General features: G+C 36.9%; 3 protein-coding genes across 3 annotated transcripts in view; 1 reads left to right on the top strand and 2 right to left on the bottom strand.

Moving 5' to 3' along the window:
- The window catches only part of LOC104727600 (myosin-15-like), an 18,294-nt gene extending 10,262 nt beyond the window's left edge, over positions 1-8,032 (bottom strand). The window contains exons 1-22 of the mRNA XM_010446690.2: positions 7,688-8,032; positions 7,414-7,560; positions 6,143-6,288; positions 5,887-6,043; positions 5,645-5,703; positions 4,867-5,023; positions 4,585-4,734; positions 4,350-4,486; positions 4,113-4,259; positions 3,919-4,020; positions 3,726-3,783; positions 3,545-3,646; positions 2,873-2,910; positions 2,665-2,791; positions 2,409-2,582; positions 2,152-2,283; positions 1,482-1,591; positions 1,164-1,224; positions 889-1,066; positions 422-627; positions 137-256; positions 7-48 (exon numbers count right to left, since the gene is read on the bottom strand). Of these exons, the coding sequence (XP_010444992.1) occupies positions 7-48; positions 137-256; positions 422-627; positions 889-1,066; positions 1,164-1,224; positions 1,482-1,591; positions 2,152-2,283; positions 2,409-2,582; positions 2,665-2,791; positions 2,873-2,910; positions 3,545-3,646; positions 3,726-3,783; positions 3,919-4,020; positions 4,113-4,259; positions 4,350-4,486; positions 4,585-4,734; positions 4,867-5,023; positions 5,645-5,703; positions 5,887-6,043; positions 6,143-6,288; positions 7,414-7,560; positions 7,688-7,813 (2,676 nt within the window). The 5' untranslated portion in view covers positions 7,814-8,032. The remainder of the gene's footprint in view (positions 1-6; positions 49-136; positions 257-421; positions 628-888; positions 1,067-1,163; positions 1,225-1,481; positions 1,592-2,151; positions 2,284-2,408; positions 2,583-2,664; positions 2,792-2,872; positions 2,911-3,544; positions 3,647-3,725; positions 3,784-3,918; positions 4,021-4,112; positions 4,260-4,349; positions 4,487-4,584; positions 4,735-4,866; positions 5,024-5,644; positions 5,704-5,886; positions 6,044-6,142; positions 6,289-7,413; positions 7,561-7,687) is intronic.
- Positions 9,384-15,845, bottom strand: LOC104721496 (F-box/LRR-repeat protein 15). Its single transcript, XM_010439487.2, has 17 exons — positions 14,896-15,845; positions 14,534-14,774; positions 14,313-14,445; positions 13,783-13,882; positions 13,502-13,699; positions 13,133-13,403; positions 12,939-13,037; positions 12,705-12,793; positions 12,493-12,592; positions 12,228-12,398; positions 11,970-12,122; positions 11,727-11,887; positions 11,440-11,638; positions 10,277-10,728; positions 10,130-10,193; positions 9,853-9,939; positions 9,384-9,757 (listed from the first exon to the last, which is right to left on the bottom strand). The coding sequence occupies exons 1-17, from the start codon at positions 15,270-15,272 to the stop codon at positions 9,671-9,673; spliced, it is 2,982 nt and encodes a 993-aa protein (XP_010437789.1). The 5' UTR covers positions 15,273-15,845; the 3' UTR covers positions 9,384-9,670.
- Positions 16,800-19,708, top strand: LOC104721494 (probable pectinesterase/pectinesterase inhibitor 44). Its single transcript, XM_010439485.2, has 5 exons — positions 16,800-17,209; positions 17,810-17,938; positions 18,046-18,516; positions 18,620-18,943; positions 19,101-19,708. Exons 1-5 carry the CDS (start codon positions 16,924-16,926, stop codon positions 19,472-19,474), a joined length of 1,584 nt encoding a protein of 527 aa, XP_010437787.1. The 5' UTR covers positions 16,800-16,923; the 3' UTR covers positions 19,475-19,708.

Below are 20,071 nucleotides of genomic sequence, written 5' to 3'. Positions count from 1 at the left end.
CTCAAGTTTAGTTTTAGCTAATCGCAAAGCACCTGTTTCATTAGCTGCCTGCAAGATATTGGTGTAAATGTTTCTAGTTTGAGTAACGGCTTAGTGAATTGAAATAATCCTGCTTGAGATCATAACTGGGACATACTTGTTTAAGTTTTCTAAACTCTCTCTTTGCAAGCTTCTGCCGCCAACGACACTGAATAGCAATAATAGATGATTGACGGTGTCTGAATGCTGAACGAAACTTATGGATTCTCCAATGAGCCTACAAGATTTACAATACACAATATTCAAGCACAAGAAATGAATTAGAAACTGAAATCATGAATAAGGTTAAATACATCAGGAAACTAGACGACTCTAGATTACCCTATTAATAACACAAAAGTGTAACAGAAATGTACCGTACAAACTTCCAGATCGTAAGTACCTGAATTATAGAGGCAGCTCTAGTCTCTTTTTGATGTGAAAACTTTAAGCGAGTTGAATTAGCGCGGATGCAAGACTGTATTGCAATGGCAGCTGATACAAGTTTTACAAATGCACATCTTGACAGCCTCCTGCGTACATGCTTTTGTACCAAGACAGCTGCTGCTTCATTCCTTTTCGTGACATAAACATTTCGAGACAGGCATCCTTGCCAACAGAAATTATTATTAGGCTTAGAAATAAAACAGAGATAGGGGAAAAAACATATACAAAGGCATTCATTCACTAGTAACGACAATTTGCATGAAATATTCATGTGAGCATGCTTAGCAAAAGAAATCAATACAATATTTTTCAGAGAATAGCACATTTGACTACAAGATTTGATAAAGACTACAAAATTTCGACTACAAGAGAAAAGCACTTGCACAAAGAAAGAAGAAAAAATATAGTAAATGAGAAAGAAACCTCTACAGTATGCCTGAATTGAAATTGCAGATGCCCGCGCAGAGATGAAGTTTTGGTGCGTAACAAATGTTCTCAGTCTTCGCTGAATTAGTCTTGCAGAAGCATCAAGAACTTCAGCCCGCTTAGAGTCCAAAATGCCAATTTGACCAGCTCTAAGGAACACTTTTGTCCGGCCTAGCTGTAAATTATGTTCCAAATATTAACAATTCAATTAGAGTATCTAGCAAGAGCCATGTAGCAAAATCGTTTGGTTTTCAGCCCACCAAGAAGCATACCTGATAATTCCCAAGACCTAATTTCCTCAAGATTTTTTCAGTCAGTGCCTGCTCATCATTGCTGCAGATAAAGTATATTAAGAAGTTACTCGTGGTTGACAATAAGAATTATTCAATGCAGGATACAAGAAATTAGACACATAAATGACATCAAGGTCAAGGGTATTTGTCCTGTCTGGCCAGAAGCTATGTATAGTGTTTCAGTTCTATAGATACACCATCTAGTTTTCCTCAATCAAATGGTCACAGAAACATGTCAAATAACTTTGCATGTATAGAATAAATAACACTCTGAAATTAATCTTAATTTCATCTCACCTCTCATCCATGAATTCTGGAGAAAGCAGACCAAACCGATCCACGAAGTCTGAATAATTTCTTCGAGTGGGGTACCCTGCTAGACTAATTCGAACAGCTTCTAGTACACCCTATCCAATTGTGAGATACCAGACATCATCAAAGTTAATAAACCAAACAAAGGAAACGAAGATAAAGCGTGAATATGAAAAGACTAGTACAACCAGCTGAAGTGTAAGCCAGATCACTTTAATGGTCAACTTAAGGACACAATCAACAGGTGTAGCTTAACATGTACTACAACATTAGACAGCACAATGGCCTTAAAAAGAGAAGGCTAAGTTCATTTAGATTGCGTCAATAATGCATTTTGATCTTTACGAACTCACATTTATAATAGATGATGAAGACCAAAAATATGAAGTTAATAAATGAGCAAAAATATGAAGTTAATAGCCTATTATGGCTGGGAAAAAATATATGCATTCTGTGACAAGAAAAATATATAATCATGATAGAAAAACATGACACACTTCATTTACGTCAAAGAACAGAACAATTGAGAATTTGAGATACCAGACTAGCTACAAACAAAAACGAAAAAAAAAAAGCTGAAGCTTTCTGTAATTATAAATAGACCCTGATTACAAAGGAAAATGGAAAATAGAGTAAGATAACGTAATCCACTAACCCCACAACGAAGTTGATGTAAAACACTAAGACTCTCGAACTTTTGAGGTTTGTTGAGTGAGTTTGGCTTCACACAACGAACATAATGAGGCTCCGTTTTGCTGAGAGTTTCCATGAGGGCTTGAAGTTGTTGCTAAATTCAAAATTAAATGATCAAATCGATTATTGGTTTTACGATCAATAGTTCTTGATACACGCAACTTTCATGACCGACGACCTTGCAATGAAAAAAAGAAATTAGCTGGACAATTTCCCTACCTTAAATCTGGAAGACACAGAAGAAAATTTGTAAGAAGATCTGGCAGACTCTTCCGGGGCTGGGGGAAAAAGTCCAGCAACGAAAGGGCATTTGGAGGAAGACAGCAGATTGCAATGTTCCACTATAGTATAATCACGGTTTTTATCCAAAAATGCTTCAGTTTGATAAGTAACCTGCAGAATTGGTATGGCACAAACTCATTGAGATCTTAACGGAACAAAATAACATTTAGCTATGTCCTATAGCAAGACTTGCCTTGCCAGCGTAATGAGAGAGGGTAAAATCCGTCTCTGAAAACTTTGCCTTCTCCAATCTAGGATGACATTTAAAATTCTGGAACAACTTCATTGAAAATGACTCATGAGTTGATCTAGGAAACATGCTGCATATACGGCAAACAAAGATATGTCAGCGCAAAGAAAATATAAGTATTGGAGACACAAGATGAGACAAGATATTGTACCAAGCTTCATCCAAGAGTGCAATTACTCCAATAGGCTTCTGCAGACGGCAAAAAATAATAATATTAGAATAAGATGAAGATAGATCAATTTTGCTACCAAATTTTGAAAAGAAGATATACCATACCAGAAAGCAATTAAAAAATTTAACCAAAATAGAAAGTGTCTTTCACAGAATTCTATTATTCTTGCATTTATAGACTGAAGCCGTGATCGTCCATTTCTATCATGGGAATAACAATGGCATCTTAAATAATTTAGACCTGCCGGTAAATGTATTGGCTACATTAACCAGGCCAACGTATGCAACATGCAATATAACAATAGTGATACCATTTGTTTCTAAACTATGCTGACGGCGTTGAGTAATGTCAAAAGCAAGAGAAAGAATAACATTGAATTGAACCACACGATTCAACAAGTCCCTCTTTAAAGGGTGTTGAACTTTTGACCCAAAAAAGGGTTTTAAACTCTTTTTCCGACAAGCTAAGTAAAGTAACTGTATATAAATATACAGACATGAGATTTTGAAACCAAGACTAACAAACCATATTGAAATTCTGATACAACTTAGGTTGTTTCAAGTTTCAGAGATAACAAAAGGATATGGGGCAAGAAACTAGAACAGAACAGGCTCTAAAATCTAAATCTGATTGAAACAGAGAGAAACGTACCTTCTCAATAAGGTCCAAGACATCCTGGTTGTCAATAAACTCAATATAACTCCAATTAATTTCTTCTTTTCTATACTCATCCTGCTCCATCTTGAATACATGCTGAAAACAGAGCAGAGATCGTAAGGAGAGGAAGCAATATTCTCTGAAATTTATTTTGAAAAAGAGTCACCTATATTACCTCATTGAAATGTTGCTGCAGCTTTTCATTTGCAAAGTTGATGCAAAATTGTTCAAAACTGCAGAATGAAACAGCCCATATAAAGTTTACACAGTTCACAGCTAAAAATGGTGCCCCAAGTAAAACTAACAAAAAGTTAGGGTTGAGAAAGGAAAGAGCTATCTAATAATTAGTTTCACGTATCATTGCTAACCTGTTATTCTTAAAGCATTCAAATCCGTAAATGTCCAGGACTCCAATTTGAAAACGGGAGTCTGGATCTTGCCCAACAGACTTATTGATCTTGTCAACCAGCCTGACAGAAGCATAAAACGAATAGTTTAACTACAAGTGTAACGCATCAACAAATACCTATTAAATGAAGGGATTAATAAATTAAATGCAAACCAGTCAAACAGATGGGCGTAAACAGTCTTCGCAAGTGTATCCCGGCTAGCAACAGCAGCATTAGGGTCAAGTGCTTTGATAATGATGCCTTCACGGGTCACAATTGAACGTGTGCAGAGAGAAGCCAGCAAAAGATTTGCATCACACCTGATTAATTTTACATGGATACAACAAAGTAAACAAGCTATTTCTTCGTACACATGGTTAAAATGAGTACTATCAAAAAAACTTATGTACTTGAAAAGATCAGCAGCCATCTGCAGATGAAGTCTAGATTCCCGATCCTTTACCACCGACGAGTCGTGCTCTCTCCCTGAGTAAAACTCAACATTTCCAAGATGTAAAATCGCAGCAAGCGTGCGGAATATTCCTTCCTGATAAATGATTTGTGCAGGAAACAAGGAAGGACTTTCAGAAACTAACAGATGAAAAAAAACATATGAAATTCAATTATAAGTGAAAAAATAAAAACCTGCTCGTCATGACTTATGCCCACAATATCCATTGCCCTCCTTGTATTCTTATACTCTTCTGCACTGCTGACTCCTTCTAGTTCATAAGTCTTGCTTTGATTTAAATAATGAAATTGACGAGGATTGCTTAGTTTATATTTCTCAGCGTCCTAAACAAAGTAAGAACATTAACGAATTAGTAATCAGCATATGTAAATTGACCAAATCAGTGGCGGCGATCAGATAATAAGAACCGAAACCAATATCTTATGAGATGTAAACACAGCAGGAAGAAGAATTACATTCCCTGAAGCGCACAATTGATAAAAACAATGATAATTCCTCTCGGGGTCTGTTATCCGGACTACACGTGATCTCTCCAGAAGATAGGTTCTGATTGCAGCACCAGATATTCTACCATTTGCATCAAACTGGATTTCGACAAACTTTCCAAAACGGCTAAACAAACAAAAAATCAGTAGATTGGTCAGTAGATCGTATAATTTAATTGGAAAAAGCTAGGCCACACAAAAAATTATTGCAGTAACAGAACATCTAGATTCCATAATGCATTAAAAAATTGCAGAATAAGATTCTAGAATCATCAACTCTAATTACTTCTTCACATACGAAATGAGAACAAAAAGAAGGGTAATTCCTCCCATTAGCAGTAAGATTGTTACCAAACTTCAAGTACAGGGACTATTTTAATAAACCAAACAGACCTCATACTGCATTTCACACTGATACAAGGGGTCTTACAGTCTTAATGAAAAAGGTTGTCAATAGACCATATTATCTAAAGTAGAACCACCAGAGTTCAAAACTTTCCCAAGGAGATACCGACATCATAAACCGCCATTACCACTGGTTTCAAACAGCTCTAGATAACTCATTATAAACATAAAGGCATCCAAAAAACTCTTGTGTGTACTGATCAGTTATAACGATACTGATCAGTTATAACGATACTGTAATAAAAAAAATTGTTGCGAAATGACATAAGAGCACTTAAAGAAACACCTCCTAGTTTTCATTGAAATAAAAATAAACAGAGGAAAACAAAATTCCGTAACCCACCTGGAATTATCATTCCTCACTGTTTTCGCATTGCCAAATGCTTCCAAGAGAGGATTTGACTGCAGAAGAAGAATACAAAAATTAGAATAGATCACCCAAAAGTAAAGAAAGTCAACCAGAAACACCCCTAAAAATTTATCTGCAAACAAATACCAAGGAAGGAGAGTCAAAGGCATCTTTCCAATTTTGTTTTTCCTCATTGACCAAGATAAAAGATACAAATTATCTAAGCAAAATCTTACTTCAAGGACTTGCTGCTCAACACTTCTATCATCTTCAGCAGCACGTCCCCCAACAAATGTAAGATACTGCATGATCAGTTTTGTTGTCTCAGTTTTTCCAGCTCCACTCTCACCGCTGACGAGTATCGACTGACTTCGACTGTCTTCAATCATCGCTCTGGGTTAAAAAGTATAACTAGGGTTAATTGATTAACATGACTGACAGAAAAGAGTTAAAAAAATATCAGAAACATTAAAGAAAAGAAGAATGGACCACCTGTATGCAACATCAGAAACAGCAAAAACATGTGGACTGAGCTCACCAAATGGTGCTCCCTTGTACTGCTCCATCATGTGCCCATTGTAGAGATGTGGAAGCTTTTTAAACGGATTAACAGCGATCAGAATGCTTCCAGTGTATGTCTGCAAAAATAAAAAGAGCGTATTATTAAGAAGATATGCAGTCAGGAATGATATACTAAATGAACTGCGTAAGAAAATGCTGACAGTTATGAGTGGCAACACGAATGAGACTGGAATTATTTCCACCAATAGTTCCAACTAAATATTATCATCTCAATAGGGACATAAACAATTAGACACCAAGCTGCAACCAAAATTTTTACAAAGGGCAAGCCAGCATTACAAGGGAATCTAGCTGTGTATAAAACCGTCTGAAACATTATACTTTCACCAACTCATTACGGAAAGGAAGCCTTCCATAACTTTAGATGGAATTTTCAACCTATATATATAAATCAAAGGCAGTCGAACAAACTAACAAAAAAGTGGTTACGAAAATACAAACTTAATTATACCGCCAATTGTCGTGCTTATATAGGAAAAGCAATAGTTAGGGTTGGATCACGAAGATGTTTTACGTGCAAGTGGATACCAAATAAGCAAGTTTTTTCAAGTGAATGCCTGTAATGATAAATGCATTTAGTCACAATAAATTTCTTCACTTCAATATCTACCTATATTTCGATTAGATAAGATATCAGATCACAATTATAATACAACATCTAGAGGCATCCATGAAAAAGACGCACAAAAACAACAAGCGGAGGGAGATTTTCCCTAAAAATGTAATCTTTCATCACAAAAGGTAGGCTGATCAAAAATGTTTTCTCAAAAACAACGCACTAGACCTCAATTACATGGGTCATTTTCAAGTACTTAAAGCACTCGGGGGGGTCAGTTTACTGTTACCTAAGAAATTCCATAGAGAAGAGACTTAAATGCATACTTCACAGCTAAATCTTAAATCTTCAGGGCACTTGTCGAAAATGGAATATAGTAGCGGTTAGCACTTCATATGGAAAAAAACGACTTACACCACAAATGTATACCCAAGAAACTCCAAAAGCAACCATAATTCTCGTTCTAGAGTACGATATTACCAGGAAGAAGAGTAAAGAGTCCATATGGAATGAAATCCGACTCAATAAAGTAGCCCAGGAAGTATAAAATACTAATAAGATCCAAACTCCAAAATATAGTCACGAAGAAGACATCTTTCATAAACAATAGTGGAAAAGAACTCACATATATATCATTAAGAGCGTATCTCCTCTGTAGATTATAAAGAACACCAGCTTCGTGCAAGTATGTCAGCTTGGTCATATCATCAACTCCATTATGCTCTTCATCGTCAGGATCCCTCCGAAATAACTTCTCCGGGGAAACTAAAACCTAAAACCCCAAAAAAAAAAAAACGCACAACGGCAAAGAATTAGCATAAAGAAAGCGCGAGGAAGAAGAAGAAGAAGAAGACAAAACAGAACAAAATCAGCCAAAAAAGAAACGGTTAATCACACACCTTTTTCCCAGTAGAAGTCTCAACATGGATCTTGTTAGCAAAAGAATCGAGCACATCAGCAGCAATCCAAGCCAAATCCTTATCTTCCACCCAAACCTTGTCGCCCTTGCGCAGATTCATCTCCATTGGAAGGCAATTTCGAGAGCTCGGTGAGAATTTTACCCTAGAGAAATAAATTGGGGGAAGCAAGAGTCATAGAGAGAGAAAGAGAGTCCGTGGAGGTTGGTTGCGCCAGAGAATTTTTCAAATTTCAAAACGAAGAAGAATGAGAGAAACCCTAAGGAGCGAGATAGACTAAGAGAGAGAAGCGATGGAACTTTTACTACTGTTCAGTTTTTTTTTTTTCAATGGTTCAATTTAAACCGCTTACCCCAAAAAAAAAAAGAGTTCCCAAAGAGCAATAAAGGCAAACAACGTGACCAAAATAAAATAAAATAAAAAATAAATAAATACTTCCCGCCCTCTAATGCTGCAGATATAAAACAAAAACAGAGATTAATTTTTGAATAACAATTTCTAAAGTTCTTCAATTTCCAGAGTAAATTTTTGTGTTTGGGTGATAAATCTAAGTTTATTATTATCTTTCATTGAAATTGTATTAGGGTTTACTTCGCTACACGCGAGATTGAAATCAAATTCAACGAGTAAACTTACTAAATTATGTCATTTTTAGAATTGATAATTTCTTTAATTGTAAATAATGGTCAAATTAGGTATATAATATGATCAGGTCAAACCGAAGACCTGTTTCTTTTAATTGCTACGTTTTTTGTAGTATAAAATTATTAATCATATTCACGGTAATACATTTCCTCACACCATGAACACATGGCTTCCTTACTCTTCTGCTAACATAGCGATATATCACTCGTTATTAGTCAGCAATATGCATTAAACAGGTTTGAACTCGGAATGCATAAGCATAAACAAATTAGATCAAACTCGTTAATTTACCCATGAGAATTGAAGTTAAAAAAAAAAAAATTTGAAATTGGTAGGTACTAAGTCGTATGTCAATCATTAGATTCAGGCTTTTAACACTAGAATCTAAATCTTGAATTTTTCAGTCTTTCTTTGACTAGATAGATGTCTGCATTATATTAATTTCTGCATTTCCAGTTTGGTATATTTTCTTCCTGGATTTGTAAGATGTATTTCCATTTGTTGGTCAAAATGATCTTCTATAATAACTTTTTACTATTTTCTTTCTTATTCAGAAACAATATATTCTCTTGATATTTTTCCTATTGGACAATCTTCAACATTTTGTTTTCGTTTTTTTTAAACTACTTATCAATCACACTCCCCTTTATGATTTCTAGTGGAGACCGGTAGTTATGTGGTGTTTTCTCTTCACTCTATGGATTAAGAGATCTTTTATGAGAAACTCAAAGCCATTAGCCATATGCCTCTGCATACATTAAGAAATAATTATTGTTACAACGAATTCTCCAACTACTAGTTCCACGATCAAGATGTCCTTTAATCTCATTTAGTATCTTTTAGATTCTTAGCTCTGTTTGAGACTTTGAGCTTAGAACCTACTTAAACCCAATTTTGACACTTCGACTGTATACAGAAGACTCAAACTTACCCATTCTCTTAGTTTGACCCTATATAGTTTTACCTTTTATAAGAGAAATACTAATCGACAAACAATTTTTGATTGAAACTTAATAGGGATTGTGAGTCCATATGGATCAATGCTTACAAGGCCTATTGATAAGGCAAATAGAAGAACTACATATAACAGTAGCAACATTATCATGAATCACAAACACCAAATATTAATGTTGTTAGGTTTGTGTCATCACACAAGCAGACTAAGGAGGCCACAGTACGAGCTCCAGAGGCCTATATGCACTACTGAAACTCATGACTTGGACCCATTTACATCCCAAATACCACACAACACGAACACATTACATTATTTCTATAATCTGCAGAAAAAGTTGTATATAATAAAACATTCCGCGCAAAACCCTAATCTTGCAAAAGATTCGGACTGCTGAAGACGCGTTTCAAACTAGGGCACACTGTTCGGAACTTTGTCATGCTCACCGAGGATATCTATTAATCACCAAAACAAGGTTATAATTGTTACATCAAAATGAATTAGTTGCTAAATTTTGATATCAAAGTAAACACTCATTAATTGTTAGTACCTTTGGACAGAAACGGAGATCCAATGTCTCGAGTGAGCTGCATCCTGATATTGCCGCTTCAACTCCTGCTTCGTCCATGTTACAAGACTACCAAAGAAAAAGGTACCAAAATGTATTTACTATTTAGTGATAACATATGTAAAAGTAATTCTGTCTATGAACAGATATCCATGTTTAACTCATATAAACACATATACGGAGTTTATTTAAACTAGCTTCAAGAAAAACCGAGACAAATACAATATAAACAGATACCAGTTATCGGGCAGAAATATACCTGAAGAAAGAGACTAGCCAATCTTGGACAGTCAAGCTTCAATACTTCCAGAGAGCAACAGTTGCTAGACAATTCATTTCGATTTGAAATGGAATTAGCAATAGAATAACGAACATAAGTTATATAGTAAATGCAAAATCCTCATACCTTAGATTAAGTAAAACAAGGTTGGAACAGGCGAGATCAACCTCCTTCAGATTGACCGATAACGAAAGGTTCAGCGTTGATAAATGGTAAAAGCAAGCAGCAGGTGGTATTAACACTTTTCTGATATTGGGGCAACCCACACAGTTTAGGTTTTGCAGTAACCGATTGGATGTTTCAGCTGGTTCCTGGGCATTCTCACTACAACTATAGACCCCCAAGTAATCAAATAGCTGTACACTGGTTGAACCCCAATCGAGGTCATGCATATTTACACAGCCGTTCAAGCTCAAATGAGTCAAGTGTGTGCAGCATGCAAGTAGATCATCTATCGCAGTCTGACAAAGAGTTCCATAAGACAGGTCCAGCTCTTCAAGTGCCGGTAAAGCACCTTCTTTGTATAGTGGCTCCAGTGATGAGTCAGTGAGATATTTGCAGGCTTGTAATTTTAGCACCTAAACAATAAAATGTCAAAGAAATCCCAAAAGTAATATGATAATATGATAGGAATAGACATGAATGGATGATGATATACAAAGAATGCACCCAAAATAACTCACAACTTTCTCATTGACAGTTGATAAATATATGCTCTAATGCTGACAGAAAGGAAAAACATTCAGCATCATACAAGTCAAAATGCCTTAATTACCTTCAGCTGAATGCAGGACTTAAAGACAGGCTCCAAATTCATCAAGAAAGTGTATGATAAATCAAGAACAGTCAAATTTGGGAGCCCGTTCAAGGAAGACAAGCCATCGGGGCCAATAGAAGGGCAAGACATTAGCACCAGTGACTCAATTAGTGGGCAGGAAGCAGTGGTTGCAGACAGACAGTCATCCCTCAGTTGACTGGAAAAGGTAATGAGGTAAATTGATTATCAGCACCATAATATCAGTCACACAAATGGAAATTAACAAAAAAAAAAAAGATATTTACCTGCAGAAAGACGCATCTAAAGATGTCAATAGAGGACATATAATGATTGCGTCAGACAGTACACCGCAACCTTTCAGTTCAAGAGACACCATATAAGGTGCTTCANATACAAAGAATGCACACAAAATAACTCACAACTTTCTCATTGACAGAAGATAAATATATGCTCTAATGCTGACAGAAAGGAAAAACATTCAGCATCATACAAGTCAAAATGCCTTAATTACCTTCAGCTGAATGCAGGACTTAAAGACAGGCTCCAAATTCATCAAGAAAGTGTATGATAAATCAAGAACAGTCAAATTTGGGAGCCCGTTCAAGGAAGACAAGCCATCGGGGCCAATAGAAGGGCAAGACATTAGCACCAGTGACTCAATTAGTGGGCAGGAAGCAGTGGTTGCAGACAGACAGTCATCCCTCAGTTGACTGGAAAAGGTAAAGAGGTAAATTGATTATCAGCACCATAATATCAGTCACACAAATGGAAATTAACAAAAAAAAAAAAGATATTTACCTGCAGAAAGACGCATCTAAAGATGTCAATAGAGGACATATAATGATTGCGTCAGACAGTACACCGCAACCTTTCAGTTCAAGAGACACCATATAAGGTGCTTCAATATTGAGCACACTCAGTTTTGGGCATATTCCTAAATTCAGAGACCGGAGCGCGACCTATTCACAGCCAAAAGGAGAAGCAAGAAATCGATTAGTTAAGATAAGTTAGCTATTTGATATGAGAAAAGGCAACACTCACAGGCTGGAATAATGCAGTTTCGAGATGATCACATCCATCTAAACAGATCTGCTCTATGCGAGGGCACTTCAACTCAAGAGAAGTAACAGCACGACAGCCAACAAGGGAAAGACTTGCTAACGATGAATTGCAGAACCGCACTGCTGTTAAGCTCTACAAGAATATAAAAAAAAATAGACACGGTTAGGAATTATCATTCTTCTATCCAATGCAGGCAATAGCTGCAGAAAAAAAGAAAACAAAAAAACTGTATCACACCTCACAGTTGTCAAGAATTAATGATTTCAGCATTGGGCATCCACCATTATCACTAAATATTTCACAAACAGTATTGGACAATGATTCACAATCAGAGAGATCCACTTCTTGCAAGGAATGGCATTGCAGAACCAATGTTGTCAAATTCTCCTGTTTCTGAAGAGCTAATCGCTGCAACAAAATGAAGAAATATTCACGGGTTTATTAGATCAGAAATCCTAAATAAAATGCAGAGTAACAAAATCATGATTAATTAAGTGCATACTTGAAGGGAGTTGGAAGTGATTGTGATACGGCGAAGCGCTGGACAGTTTGAAACAGTGATTGATGAAAGCATGGTGCTGTGCAAGTTCAGATCTGTAAATCTGTTAAACACAGCAAAGAGGGATACATGAATGAAATAATAGCAAAAGATAAAAAGAAAGGCATCACAATAAAATCTGTAGGTTGAAAGCAAACCAAAGATGAGAGTTATACTTGCGGCAATGGACTAGGCTTATACTCTGCAAACGTGAGAGATGCAAAGATACAGATGTCAACAGATTGCAATTGTCAAGCTCCAAAACCTGCAATAGATTATATGGTTAGGTTAACCCAACTGAAATTGTGGTCTTAGTTTAAAGGTTGTAGAACAATATGCATGTGGGTGTGGAAAACAAAAGAGGTTGGTAAAAAACAAAAGAACATAGTTAAAGGTTGTAGCACACGAACCTCTAGTGCAGGACTATTAGCAATCCAAGTCATAGACGCGGATGTTATACCCTCACAGCTATGCAGCTTGAGAACAGTCAACAATGGAAGATGTACTGACTTTAAAGAAGAAAAGGACAATCAAGTCAGAAACAAAAGGAGAATGAGAGACAACAGAAAGGGAGGGAGCGAAGCAGGTAGATAATAAGACCAACCTCAAGAGATATATTGGGGCAGTATGAAGCATTAAGAATATGCAGATTAGCACAAGCCTGCGCTATTTCACGCAAAGTTTCATCACTGACACAAGAACAGTTTGAAACGTCTAGTGACTCTAACTGAGGACACGAAGTGGCCGCTGAACGGATAGCAGCATCCAAGAGCTTATGGCATGAGGCTATATCAAGATGTTGGAGGAGTGGACAGTTAAGCATCGCCTGTGACATATTGCTTCTTTTTAATGATAAAGACCTGAGCTGCGGACACCTAAAAGATAGAAAAAAAAATAATAATAATAATAATTAAGAATGAAATACACATACACGATTAAGAATGAAAATGATATGATAAAAAAACTAATTCACCTGATAGACAAGCGCATAACGCGGCATTTCGTAATTTTGAGTTTGCGTAGCCTATCATGAACCAGGTGTATTTCCTGAGCACCATTTCCCAGAAGAGCCTCATTTACAGTCACACTCCTCAACATATTACACTCTCCCAATGCCTGGAAAAAGTTTTCACTGATATGACCCTTTCCTATAGTTAAGACCTCAAGATACCTGAAACAGATCAAAAGCATTACGATGGATATATAGTTACTTAATTTATAGAAACCATATCTGAGGCTAAATAATACAGATACCTCAAAGAGGTAGCGGCTTTCATAGCCAGAGCGTTAACAGCAGGAGCACCATAAACATTCACTTCGGTAGCATTTGGATAGCGACCACACATGCTTTCAACTGCAAATAAAGCAACCGGAAGTTATATTTTTTATCCAATGTATATTAATGTCATCCAAACATGCATCAGTAAAACAGAAGAAATACGAGTTTAGGTAACATAGTGTCTTGACATAGATAAAATAGATCAAATCGGAGGCATCTTTGGGTGCTTAGATTTGATATTGAAGGCCAATCTCATCAAAAAAAAATGCAGACTGAGTGCCTTCAAAATGCTCAATTTCTATTTCACTCACTGAATGGCAAACAAATGTACAAGAATACAAGACTCAATAAACCCGCTTCCAATCTCAAATTATTTTAAGGTTTCAACAATCACCAGCTGTTTAACATTGTTTACAAGCATTTCTAAACTTATGACCTAGTTTATTCTCTTCAAACACCAAATAACAGAAAAGACAGCTTAACATATGTATGGAGAACAACTTACATTGTTCGATAGAAATCCTGATATTTTCAAAGTTCAAGACCTTCCAGAAATCCTCATGAGCACTAGCTACTCTCCACTGCCGACATACCATAGCAGAGCGACAAAGGTCGACATGATTCAAGAACGAGAACACCTGCAGGAAAAGTTAAAAGAAGTTTAAAAACAAAGAAAAGGAAACCCTAGGTAGTTATACTCAAAATGCAAACAAAAAAAACGCATACCATATGCAAGAGGTCATCAGTCAAATCAATATGAACTTCAAAATCTTCAGCGTCTGAAGAACCGTTATCATCTCCATCATCTTTTCTGCCATCTTTCCGACTATAATTCAAGATGAAATTCTGGCAGAACATATCAGTATCCGACCGGGAAGAAGAGGCAATGCCAAAACTAACAGTTCTCTCCACTGACGAACCAGAATTCCCAGCATCTGAAGCTACCCTGGAAACCGACCTGCACTCACTGTAATTGAACGTAAGCGTCACTGATAAGTTTTAAGTCAAGATCCACTTTTTAAAAAGATTCTTCTTTCGGAGGAAAACGAATTCAAGAAAAAGGAGTTAGAGAGAGAGAGAGAGCTCACGGAAGCCCAGAGTACACTTTGGCACGCTTGTGATGCGAATCATGATCAGCTTCCTCCATCGTACTATCCTCAACAGCAGCAGTAGCAGCAGCAACAGGCGCAGCATTGCTACTCTCTCCCTGAACTAACTGATGCAGCCGAATCTCAGAGGTCCATAAGCGTTCCAATTCAGCGGCTTCACATTCTTCCTCCCTCGCCAGCATCTCCGCACACAGCCTCCAACTTGAGACTCTTGGTGCCCTCTCGTTTTCACCAAAATCGCCATCGCCGTTATTGTTGTTCTCCATGGCCGTTGCTAAAGAAGATTGTTTCTTCACTCTGCCGCTGTTTTCGTCTTCCTCTTCGTCGGTGAAGCAAGAGAAACACCAAATCCTCATGCACCTCTTAACCCTCACCTCCCCCCCCTAAAAACGAAACCTTGGGTCTCGATCTACCACATTTATTAAAAACCTTGCCACCAAAAAAACAGAATTTGGGGGAAAGTAACAAAATTGTACAAGACCCAGATCGAATTGAGAGAAGAGAGAATTGAGACTCTAATCTTGAATTTGAAAAGTATGAGAAGGAAAAGATCAAAACGCTTAATCTGAATTTAAGATTAGGGTTTGAGAGAAATGGTAAAATCGGATCAGATCTTGCGAGGGAGAGAGTGGAGGTGTATTGTGTGTTTTCTTTGTCTTTAAAAAGAAAAAAAAAAAAAAAACAAAAAAAAAAAGGGTGGTCGTCGATGGATATAAATCCGACGATTCGATTCGGAAGAAGAAGAGAAAAAAATCGGGGCGAAAACGGAAAGGGATATGAAGAAAAAAATCAAAAAGACAAAAAAACTAATCGGGAAACACAGCTCGTCTTTGGTTCTTGCTTCACCGTTGTTTTGTTCAGGAAGGACCATATCGAAACGATGTCATTTTGGTGACAATAAGTAAACTTGTGTACTGTGTGTAAAGTAGATGCTCTGTCTGAAAACTCTGAATACGATGTTTAAGTTCCTCCTACGATAAAATCAGTTAAGACACAATGGTGTGTATGTTTCAGTCAAAATACACCTGGTCAAACGAAATCACGTCACGTGAGCACGAGCGTAAGCATAAGACCGTCAGTGGGTTACCTCGAGCCATACAGTAATAATATACTCTTCTGGATGAAAAGTAAATACTAATAGTTACAGTACAAAAAACTTGTCGAGTCTTCTTGTTTAAAGTTTGAAGATCTGGTAATAAAAAAAATTATCCGAGTAAAAAAACAATTTCTACAGTGCTGTCACTTTTGTACCATCATCTTCAATTTCCAACGAAACCCATATTGAAATTGGGCTTGGTGTCTCTTTATGGCCCAATGGCCGTTTCTTCTTTGTGACTAGGTCACGTGACTCTTTGACTACCTTATTAGCGTCTCTTGACTTTCTTCCATGGTTACAAAATAAGCAAGGCACTAGTCGTAAACTTATCGTATAATTGGATGGCAAATCGGTTAAACAAATATTTTCTTGATCTAGTCGACAGCTAGCTAAATTATGAACTTGTTTACGATTATATCGATCATATATACAAGTAATAACGTCATTCAATAAAAAACTAAAAACGTAAGATAATAACACAGGTGGAGTTACAATTAAGAATTGATATGACGGTGGATGTTTGAAACAGCTGCATCCGAGAGCGCTAGTGCCGATACGACCGAAGCTGAGAATATCATTGAATGTGTGGGACGGTTGAGTTATAATTAAGATACATCATAAATATATTATTGAAAATATCAACGATGAAGGAACGCAAACATTGGGTGGGATCATGAAGTTAAGTCCCCCAATTTAAGATTTTTAGTAGACTAACTGTTTAGAAGTGGACAGAGAGGTAGTTGGAATTTAATACACCTCCTCTTTTTATAGGTTAAACTGACTCAAGAACTTCATATCATCAAAAAAAAACACACAAATTTTTTTTTTCTTTTTCTAGTTATTTTATTTATATTATTGCTACAAACTTAAGGTAGCTTTACAAAAAAACGAAAGAGACAGAGAGAAGAAAAATGTCATTCTTGAAGTATTTCTTGATCTTCTTGATCATGTCGGGTCTGTGTGTGTCATCAGAGGAGAATATGCAATACGAATACTTGAAAGTTCCGGCGAGCGAGTTTGTGGGCTCCATAAACACAATAGTGGAAGTTATAAGACAAGTGAGTACGATTTTGTCTCAGTTTGCGGATTTCAGTGGAGATCGCCGGCTGCAGAATGCGGTTTCCGATTGCCTTGATCTGCTTGACTTTTCTTCAGAGGAGCTGAGTTGGTCTGCTTCTGCTTCTGAGAATCCAAAAGGTACGCACCTTAAACTCTATAGTTTACAACATTTATCGAGTTTTATCGCATCCTTTTATTGTTGAAAACTTTGAATGCATGATCTTTTTTACCTCCACTTGTGAATGTAATTTTCTGATCACGAGGTCCCGAAATTATTGTTATCAGATTGAAAAACGGTTGGATAAAATCAATACATGCTTAAGTGAGATTTGAAAAAATGATAATCAAATTGGAGTAATCGAAAAATTAACAAAGTCCTCTGAAATAATTACCAAACGCTATCTATTAAATAAAATTTTGTTTCTAAGTCTGTATATATCAGTTAAACAAAATTATGTGGTCGTAGTTTGAGTGTTTATCAGGTGATGATGATGTTACATCAACGTTGTGCATTTTCGTTGATGAAACGAAAGCAAATTCTATAATCATTATAGTAAATGGCATGTGGGTAGTAGGGACACAGAACGTGGATTCAAAATTTTAGATTTCAGCGTAATAAATATAAGTGTGAATATATATATGACTAGGAACGAATGGTAGTGCTAAAATATAAGAATAGTATATCAAAGTGATCAAGAGAACTGAGAGAATGCGTGTGATGATTTTGAATGGGACCAGGTAAGGGTAATGGAACAGGGAACGTGGCATCGGACACAAGGACTTGGTTAAGTGCTGCACTATCCAACCAAGACACTTGTAGGGAAGGCTTCGACGGTACCTCTGGTCTCGTCAAATCCCTTATCGCTGGTAATTTAATCATTTTCTTATTCCATTCTTTATTGTAATCAATCTCACATTCGGTTTTTAATTACGTCCGGTTTGATTCAGATTGTTTTTTTGATGTATGATTTCAGGCAGTCTCGATCAGCTATATTCTATGCTTAGGGAATTGTTACCACTTGTTCAAACCGACGAGAAACCCACCAAGCCTATTTCTAAACCTGGCCCAATTGCTAAAGGACCAAAGGCCCCACCAGGCCGCACACTCAGAGACACCGACGACCACGAAAGCCTTCAATTCCCAGACTGGGTCAGATCGGACGATCGTAAACTATTAGAATCAAACGGTAGGAGTTACGACGTTAGTGTAGCACTGGATGGGACAGGCAACTTCACAAAGATAATGGACGCCATTGAGCAAGTTCCTGATTATAGCTCGACACGTTTCGTCATATACATTAAAAAGGGTTTATATTTGGAGAATGTGGAGATCAAGAAGAAGAAGTGGAACATCGTAATGTTAGGTGATGGTATCGACGTGACCATTATTTCTGGTAACCGCAGCTTCATCGACGGTTGGACCACTTTCAGATCAGCTACATTCGGTAATATATAAGATTACTTTTGTTGTTAGTTCATGTTTTCATAATAGTAATTATTTTAATAATACTGATGGATTTAAAACATTGTGTGACACAAATAATTCAGCGGTAAGCGGAAGAGGATTCTTAGCGAGAGATATAACGTTCCAGAACACAGCGGGGCCAGAGAAGCATCAGGCGGTAGCACTTAGGTCAGACTCTGACCTCTCTGTTTTCTACAGATGTGCGATGAGGGGTTATCAAGATACACTCTACACGCACACCATGCGTCAGTTCTACCGGGAGTGTACCATCACGGGAACAGTAGATTTTATATTTGGGGATGGGACTGTTGTGTTTCAAAACTGTCAAATTTTGGCTAAGAGAGGACTCCCTAACCAAAAGAACACCATCACTGCACAAGGCAGGAAAGATATGAACCAACCCTCAGGTACTTTACTTAGTTAGCCACTCTTATTGAGTCTCTTTTTATGTTTGTAGACATTCTCAATCTTTCATACGTATGTCCGGATCAATTTTCTTAAACAATTTGCGAAAAGCCACAGAGTTTAATTTTAAATTTGGAACCATTTATTGCTCAACTTCAGGATTCTCAATTCAGTTCAGCAATATCTCGGCGGACGCAGACTTGGTTCCATACCTAAATACGACACGGACGTATCTAGGAAGGCCATGGAAGCTATATTCAAGAACGGTTTTCATTAGGAACAACATGAGCAACGTTGTGAGACCCGAAGGATGGCTCGAGTGGAACGCTGACTTTGCGTTGGACACACTTTTCTACGGAGAGTTCATGAACTACGGGCCTGGTTCAGGACTCAACAGCCGAGTCAAATGGCCTGGTTACCACGTATTTAACAACTCGGACCAGGCTAACAACTTCACAGTTTCTCAGTTCATTAAAGGAAATCTTTGGCTGCCTTCTACGGGGGTAACGTTTAGTGATGGCTTGAATATCTGAAATTGCTCGGTGTTTCTATTGTGAATGTTCCTGTTTTTGTTCCTTTATATTTTGTTTTGTATTTTCTTGTAATGTTCTTCTGAGTTGGTTTTGGAAAAATATTGCTATAAGGGGACAGTTTATGGGGTGATTAAGCCAATCGGTTGAAGTTGAACCGATCATATTACATTATTACTGATATGGTTGAATATATTTTTGTACGTTATAAAACAAAACAAAAAAACATTTATTTTTCGTTATAAAATATTTTACATTGGTATTGGATTCTAGTATTCTACCAAACTTGCAACAAGCTAAGGCATACAAGCAACAAAAATAAATTATGTATGAATAATTGAATTTAAAACTAAATAGGGTCAATTTAATTTGTATATAATTAACGTTAATGCGAGACATAAAATTGAATGAAAGTTGCAGGTTTAACTAGGGAATTGACTAGTAACTACTGTATATTTGACCACAATGTAACTAGTATAGTATCTTTGGTGACTTCAGGCGGGAAAATAGAAACCCGTTGTTTTGGGGGTTAGAGGGAGATAATACCGGTTGTCAGGTGAAATGCTCAACAGATTACGTGTTCAATTTCGAACCTTGCGA

The sequence above is a fragment of the Camelina sativa genome, chromosome 11, assembly GCF_000633955.1.
Source record: "Camelina sativa cultivar DH55 chromosome 11, Cs, whole genome shotgun sequence".
Lineage (NCBI taxonomy): Eukaryota > Viridiplantae > Streptophyta > Magnoliopsida > Brassicales > Brassicaceae > Camelina > Camelina sativa.
This window is presented reverse-complemented; position numbering and strand designations above follow the sequence as displayed.